At 38.9% G+C, this 7726-nt stretch overlaps 2 protein-coding genes across 2 annotated transcripts; both read right to left on the bottom strand.

Moving 5' to 3' along the window:
* Positions 1-4119: 4119 nt before the first annotated feature.
* LOC113328994 (non-classical arabinogalactan protein 31-like) lies at positions 4120-5222 on the bottom strand. Its single transcript, XM_026575974.1, has 2 exons — positions 4820-5222; positions 4120-4740 (listed from the first exon to the last, which is right to left on the bottom strand). Exons 1-2 carry the CDS (start codon positions 5160-5162, stop codon positions 4421-4423), a joined length of 663 nt encoding a protein of 220 aa, XP_026431759.1. The 5' UTR covers positions 5163-5222; the 3' UTR covers positions 4120-4420.
* A 508-nt stretch (positions 5223-5730) lies between these two features.
* On the bottom strand, positions 5731-7490 carry LOC113329258. The gene has a single exon (XM_026576215.1). The coding sequence runs from the start codon at positions 7206-7208 to the stop codon at positions 5940-5942; it is 1269 nt and encodes a 422-aa protein (XP_026432000.1). The 5' UTR covers positions 7209-7490; the 3' UTR covers positions 5731-5939.
* Positions 7491-7726: the final 236 nt, after the last annotated feature.

Raw genomic sequence — 7726 nt, 5'->3', positions numbered from 1 at the left:
CATTACCAATACCGGAACAGTTCGAAATTGTTGCTATTGTGTTTGGGTTGTGAGACCACAATAAAATATCCTGACCATGTCCTACTTCCCATTGACATAGTCTTTCCATTGACTCTTTTGCTTTGGCTTTGCTTATCTAAATCTCTCTTTTGCTAAATATTAAGTGAAACAGTTGCACCCCGTGAACTCTGCAAGTCTCTTCAAATTAATTTTTGGTTCTTTTAGAATATTATATCATCGCTGCTGCAGGAAAAGACATATTCAGGTTAATCTTTTATGTATTAGATTTAAGCTTTGATCAGAGATGATTCTCAAGTATATCTAGAAAATTTGCACAAAGAACAGCCATTGTAGAAGTGGCTTTAAGCTTTCTATAGCTGACTGAAAATTAGCTATCCACTAACAGCTGGAGATAGTCTTCCACTTTTCCCAGCATGAAGCCGCTCAATATCTACAGCAAACAACAAATCAACCATTCACACAAGTTATAGAGGACTCCGGTCCTTTAACTATGTTACTTACTCTCTCTTTTTCTACAATTCTTTGACGTACTGCAGGACATTTGACTGATTATCAGCATCTCCTTCAACTATGTCCACAATTCCACAAGCAACCTGAGATAGAAAGAGTTGCATCAATGAAATTTTGCTGCAGGATATCTATAAGTTTTTTGCTGATTCCAATATGCAACCAAACTGCAGGACAACTTTATACATAAACCTCAAAACCCTAAGTCGGAAAATAAATTGGTCAGCTTGATTTGGGATTCGTGATCCTTGAAATCGTCAAATCGTTCGAATTTCAGACATGAGAGGAGAGATGGAGAAGAGAGTAGAAACGAGAACGAGAGAGAATAAGATTTCTGTTCGAAATAGAACAAGATAGAGATAGGATAAACCTGAGTCAGTCTTGAAGCTGACTGTCTGAATGGGCTGAAACCGAGTCATCTTGAAAGTGTGGGTAGCCACACTCACGAGTCGCACACGTACGTCTTCAATCTGTTTCAAATTGTAACAAAGACAAATAGTTGCGAGTTTTCTAACTGAAACAAACTGTTGCAAAATTTTCGCAACAGGGGCTAAGCAGTTGCGACTTCTAGTTACTAATCCTTGAATTTGGTGTAGTGAGTAGATCAAAGTCAAGGTATAAATCTAAATCTGGTAAATTCTTTTGCTTTCATTGTAAGGAACAAGGGAATTTCAAGAAGGATTGTCCAAAAAGGAAGAATCTTGAGAAGAATACAAACCAAGGCACCGCGGCAAATGTTGAAGTAGAAAGTGATGATGGAACAGTTCTCATGGGAATTCTCGATTCGGGTTGTACTTTTCATATGTGTCCTCATAGAGAATGTTTTTCTACTTATAAAGCTTGAGAAGATGGAACAGTTCTCATGGGAAACAATGTCACTTGTAAAGTGGTGGGTATAGGTACAATTCAAATTAAGATGCATGATGGTATTGTGAAGACTTTAACCAAGGTTGGGCATGTTCAGGATTTGAGAGGAAATTTGACTTCTTTGGGTACACTTAATTCAAACGGTTGCAAGTATCAAGGTGAAGGTGGAGTTATTCTTATCTCAATAGGAAGTCTTAGAATCATGAAAGGTACAAGAGTTAATGGTCGTTATACACTTCAAGGTACTACTGTAACAGGTGATGCAGCTGTGTGTTCTTCAAGTTCTGAAGATGATACTACCAAGTTGTGGCATATGCGGTTAGGGCATATGATTGAGAGGGGGTTGGATGTTTTGAGCAAGCAGGGATTGCTTTGTGGTCATAAAACTGGTAAGTTTGATTTTTGTGAACATTGTGTCTTTGGAAGCAGTGTAGAGTCAAGTTCAGTACAACTATTCATAGCACCAGAGGTATTTTGGATTACATTCATTCTGATCATTAGGGTCCTTCTCGGGTGGAGTCACATGGTGGTGGTAGATATATGTTGACATTCATTGATGATTTCTCAAGGAAGGTATGGGTATTCATACTTAAACACAAAGATGAAACTTTTGTCAAGTTCAAGCAATGGAAGACTATGGTTGAGAAACAAACCGGAACACAAATCAAGTGCTTGAGGACAGACAATGGTTTGGAATTTTGTGGAGGTGAGTTCAATGATTTCTGCAAGGAGTAAGGGATTGTGAGACACTCCACAGTCAGAAAAAAATCAGAACAAAATGGTGTTGCAGAAAGGATGAACAGAACCATAATAGAGAAGGCACGGTGCATGCTTTCCAATGATGGGTTACCAAGGCAGTTTTGGGAAGAAGCAGCAAACACATCAGCTTATTTAGTGAATAGATCTCCATCGACTTCTACTGAGTGTAAGACTCCAATTGAAGTTTGGAAAGGTTCAGATGCTAACTATAAAGACTTCAAGGTTTTTGGATGTCCATCCTATGCTCATGTGAAAGAGGCGAAGCTAGAGCCTAGGCCAAAGAAGTGTATATTTCTTGGGTATGCGAAGGGTGTGAAAGGCTACAGGTTATGGTGTCCAGAAAAAATATCAAACAAGTTTCTCATTAGTAGAGATGTGACATTTGATGAGCAATCGATGTTGAAGCCAAAGAATGAAGAACTAAATAAAAGAGTTGAGGAGAGTGTTGGTGATAAGGTGGAGCTAGGTGACAAGCTGGAACTTGAGATACAAGTTCAAGGAAACAATGAGACTGTTGTTTCTGGTGAGGATGATCAGGAAATTGTGCAAGATACGACCCAGGAAAATGAAGCATAAGACCACCAGTACAATCTTGCTAGAGACGGAGTGAGGAGGGAAATCAGACCACCTCAGAGATATGGCCATGCCAATTTGATTGCGTATGCACTTGCAGTAGTTGAGAGCATAGATAGGGATGATCTAAGAACCGATGAAGAATCAATCAATGGTGAAGAATCAGCAGAATGGGGAACTATTATGATTGAAGAAATTGAGTCTCTTGACAAGGATGTCGTTGAAGAATGGAAGATAGCTTTGCTTAAGGTTCCTACAGCGAACAACCCTACAGACATGTTGACAAAGACGGTTACAAGTGTCAAGTTCAAGCATTGCTTGGACTTGGTTGGTGTCAACAAGTGTTGAGAGCCCTTGTAAGAGATAAGCGAAGAAGATGATGGAAAATGATGAATGATGATAGTATTCAAGTCAAGATGGAGATTTGTTGCATTATGCCTTGAATACAAATGTTAATATTGTATGGGCCTGATCCAATAGCTTGGCCCAACAGTCCATTAAGTCTCTTTTGTAATTCTAGGTCAAGTATAAAAAGAGGCTAGGGTTTATAATAGAGAGAGAAACTAATGTAGTTCTTGAGAGAGTGTGAGGCACAAAAAAGGCAAGATTTCTTGAGAGGCCGGGATTTGGGAGAAATCTTGTAAACTTGTTTGATCATCATAGTGGAATCATGTCGTCGTCTTCGCAAGTGGATGTAAATGACATCTTGATCGAACCACTATACATCCTTGTGTTGTGTGCGTGTGCTTGATTTGATTGATTTCATTTCCATTTTCATATCTTGATTGATTGTGCTAGTTTGAGTCATTGGTTATAATAATTTTTTTCTCCATTTTTTTTCCAACATTGTGGAGCTTAAAATTTATATCTTTCACCCTGTTTATTTTTGCTCAGTCGGGTATTTAATATCTCGGTTCGCATCATATCGTTTATTGTTTCATTGTTTTTCAATGTCGGACTCATAGTTAGTCTCTGCTCAGATTTCTGATTCGTGAGATATTTTGTACTAGTAGTCTAGTTGCATGGCAATACCCAACAATAACTCTCTATCTTCCTTGGTACAATTTATCTTCCTTGGTACGATTTTAATTGGGTTTGTTTTTCTTATAAACATGACAGTGTTTACTTTTACCCCATTTACATGCGACTGGTGTTTTGGGCTCATTAGACTCTAATGGCGTGTTTAGTCCGAGGGAATGGAATCACTTAGAAAGACAAGATGCACTAAAATTCAACCCATCGGTATCGGATAAATATGGTTTTGATGGTGAAATCAAGTGATTTAAATCATAAGAGCCAAAAGATTTTCCCGATCTAGCACATGAAGTTTTGAATATCTTGATGACGGTGATGCTATATCTAAGCAGCATTAGATTTTGTGATGCCAAAAGATAATAGAAAAATAAGCAAGAAAATGGTCATTTTATTATTAGATGCACGATATCAGCCAATTAAACAACAACTCATCCTAGAGAGTACACATTTTCTTGCTGCTACATCCATCAATAAGCTTTGAAACCAGTAGCTGATTAAAAAATTCTAGCAAATAAAAATCCTAATATTCAAATCAAACTACTCTTACAAATCTAGATAGGCTGATATACTGCTTTCAAAAAAAGAAAAGCCAAAGGAAACGTCATATACTGATCATCATGTATTGGCTTAATCAGAGATCCATCCAGATCATGAACTTTTAAACTTTCTGGTGGCAAACTGATGGAAGTGGTTCATATGCAAAGGGACCAACAGTGTAAAGAACAAATGGAAGAGGTGTGAGTGACTTGGTTCTCCTCAAGTAGGCACCACTTAGACCGCTATTCATGTGTGTTGAGTGTTGGAACTTGGACTTGGCTGGTGGTGAATGTAAGAAGACTCTGCACCTCTTCTGAGCACCATATTCACTCACCTTCTTTGTTGGTGGGATGAAGAAATAACCATTCTTGTCTGTCACAGCTATTAGCATTAGTGGGTTATCTTTGGGCTTGCCGTGACATACCATCTTCACCATAGCACCTTCAACATATATGAAACAAAACATGAGGAATCAATGACGATTTAAACATCACTAGATCAGGTTCAATCGAGTACTTACCTTCTAGTGGTGAAGAGTGCATAAGTGTATCATGGCCAAAATCTGCGCATGGCTTGGCGAAAACAACACCTTGAACCGCAATAAGCCTTCTTAATGGAAGATAAATAGGTGGAGATGCAGCAGAAGTTGGTGGAACAGAAATTGGAGATGGTGCTCCGTAGTAAATGGGAGCGGGTGCAGGGGCAACAACAACTGGTGATTTCTTGGGAGGGGATGCAGGGGCAACAACAACCACCGGTTTTTTTGGAGCAGGATATCCGTCAACAACTACGGCTTCACTACTAACAGCAATACCAAGTGAAATCAAAAGCATCAATGAAACAATAACCTTAGACAAAGCCATTTTTTTGGTTTCCTTACTCTATCCTAGCTAGCTAGTTTCTGTATAATGTAAAATGTAGAAGATGATATGAAGCAATAAATAGCCAATGGAGTGCTAGTGGTTTGCAGTAGTTTTAACGGCAGGATTCTCGGCGTTTACACAGCTGATTAGTAGCTAGCTAGCATTAAACGTCTCACGTGGTTTAGGAGGCGGTGGTGGTGGTGGTTTGCAATATCGATGCATGGTTTAGAAATTTCCTATGATATAAAATTTATGTTAACTGGACCTGTTTTCTAGATCCTGTCAATGTGTTCGGTTTTCCGCAATAGCTTTAATTGAGGTTTAGTTTGACTAATCCGACATATTTTCTTGTTTAATTTTATTAAACCATTAATGGATGTACGACTTGCACGATACCTAGATCTCGAGCAACCCATATTACACGCAAGTTAAAATCACCGACCTGCGCTGCGGGAACTTCCGTTGAGCAGCTGTTTTGTTCTTACATAGAAAATGTTGTTTTCTTTTTGGGTTTTTCAAAATGTTGAGAAAACCAATTCATACAGGTTAGGAAAAAAAAAAACTTTATTATTATTTCACATTCTATAGAGAACAAGGTGGGAAAAAGAAACCAAAAGGGACCAGATGGCCCGGACGATGCCTCAAGAACACGAAAATGCATTTTAGCTTAAACATGAGGAGGATATTAATGACAAGAGCTTAGCTAGTCTGGTTACCGTACAAATTTTGTTCGACGTGGTTGTTACCTTACACTTTTACTAACATTCGATTTCTTGTTTAATGCTTAATTCCATGTAGAAAGAATGTATTACCTCTATAAGTAAGGATTCTGTCTTCGGCACCTAGACACCACAAATGCCCTTGCAACTCCAAAACCCCTTTCATTTCAGCAGTTTCCCAAACAAATTTGAATAACCCAAGAGCCTTGTCCAATTGCTTCACCCCAATTCCTATCATCTTCTCGTTATCAGATGTCAAAATCTTCCCAATACACAAACAGACCCCATTCTTCTTATCTTCCCTCTCATAAACACCTCCGCGGACTTCTATTTCAAGGTCTCTAACACTCCCGTAGAGATAGTACTGCAAAAGTGTGAACAAGCATTGCGATGAGTGGCCTAAAGTCTTTGACAGCTTTTTCTGCATTAAGCTTTCCTGCTGCCGAGCTTCTCTGTATCCAATATCTCTATCCACCAACACATCCTTGATCTGATACAACCCTTCTTTCATTATTTCCAGCTTCACCATATGAGGGAATACACCCATCTCATTTTTTGAACACTTGATGAGATCATTGAACATGTCAAGTAAATCTTCCCATCGGTGAGAAGGCCAATGGTAGTATTTTGGTGTAGGCGCCACTCGCATCCATGAGGTGGAGTCAGGGTTAAAAGTAGTGCACGTTTCAGATAAAAACCGGAAGCATCTAGAAATGATCTGTTCACTCACCGTAATTTCTTTCACGGACAAGGATTGACGCTGTTGATAATTCATGGACTCAATCTCAGCTTTTAAGCCTGAAAATATCTTTTTAAGAGCACCCGTCCATATTCTATGCTGATTGACTTGTGAGCAAATAGCTAGCCGCACTGACTTCCTCTGTTGGCCAGAGACATTCAGGTAGCTGCACACGCTGGTAAGTGTCTTCAACGTTAAGGGTTCCCTTTCATCTGATCGACCAAAGCACAATTCTGGAATGGACTCCGTAGCATCCAGTGAGCTTGTCGTAGCTCTCTTCTTCAGCGATTGTTGAACCGAGGGAGTCCCAAGGTACAACCTACCAAAGGACTTGAAGGTTTTTATCCGCTGCTCGATACCTTCATCCTTCACAACTGAATCTTCTCCAATACTGACTAATTTTCCATCAACCAAATCCACATTTCCTAACCCCTGAGCCATCTTGTTCAACTTCTGAAAAGCAAATTCAGGTGTGAGACACTCCTCTTCATTTGGTCCTTCTACATGATAGTACTTGATAATATCCAATCTCCTAATTTTGAGATAATTTACACCAAAGAGATGATTTAACGCACGTCGAGTTGGCATAGCATGAGATAAAAAGCTTTCTCTTAAAGTTTCATTGGAACTTTCCTACAAACACTTGGTGTGCAAGATAAAGTCTTAAAACAACGTAGATTGACAAAACCGGGTTGTGAAACGAAAAATCTGATATTCTCAACTGAACACTCATAGTTGTGTTACTGAGTAGAATTAGAATGAAACTGAGTTTGTAGCATGAAAAAACACACGCAAAATAGGCAATTTTTCTTATTTTACTGCCAAAAGAAAATAAAGCAGCAGTCGAGCGATGAGCGGAGGACTTGCCTCTCTTGCCTGCCTTACAAAAGTGCCAAGGCATGGCTAACCATCCAAATAAAGCAGCTAATAAATAAAAATAAAACGCCCACCGTGAGACTCGAACCCACGAACACAAGGTCAGGAGGGTCGTCACCTAATAGGACAAAAATGGGTCACCCATAAGTAATATGAAAAACTCCTTATTTAAAATAATTTTGTAATAACTAAACAACCCTTATTTAGTTAATTTTAATTTAATTTAATTA

This window comes from Papaver somniferum, unplaced genomic scaffold, assembly GCF_003573695.1.
Source record: "Papaver somniferum cultivar HN1 unplaced genomic scaffold, ASM357369v1 unplaced-scaffold_115, whole genome shotgun sequence".
NCBI classification, from domain to species: domain Eukaryota; kingdom Viridiplantae; phylum Streptophyta; class Magnoliopsida; order Ranunculales; family Papaveraceae; genus Papaver; species Papaver somniferum.
This window is presented reverse-complemented; position numbering and strand designations above follow the sequence as displayed.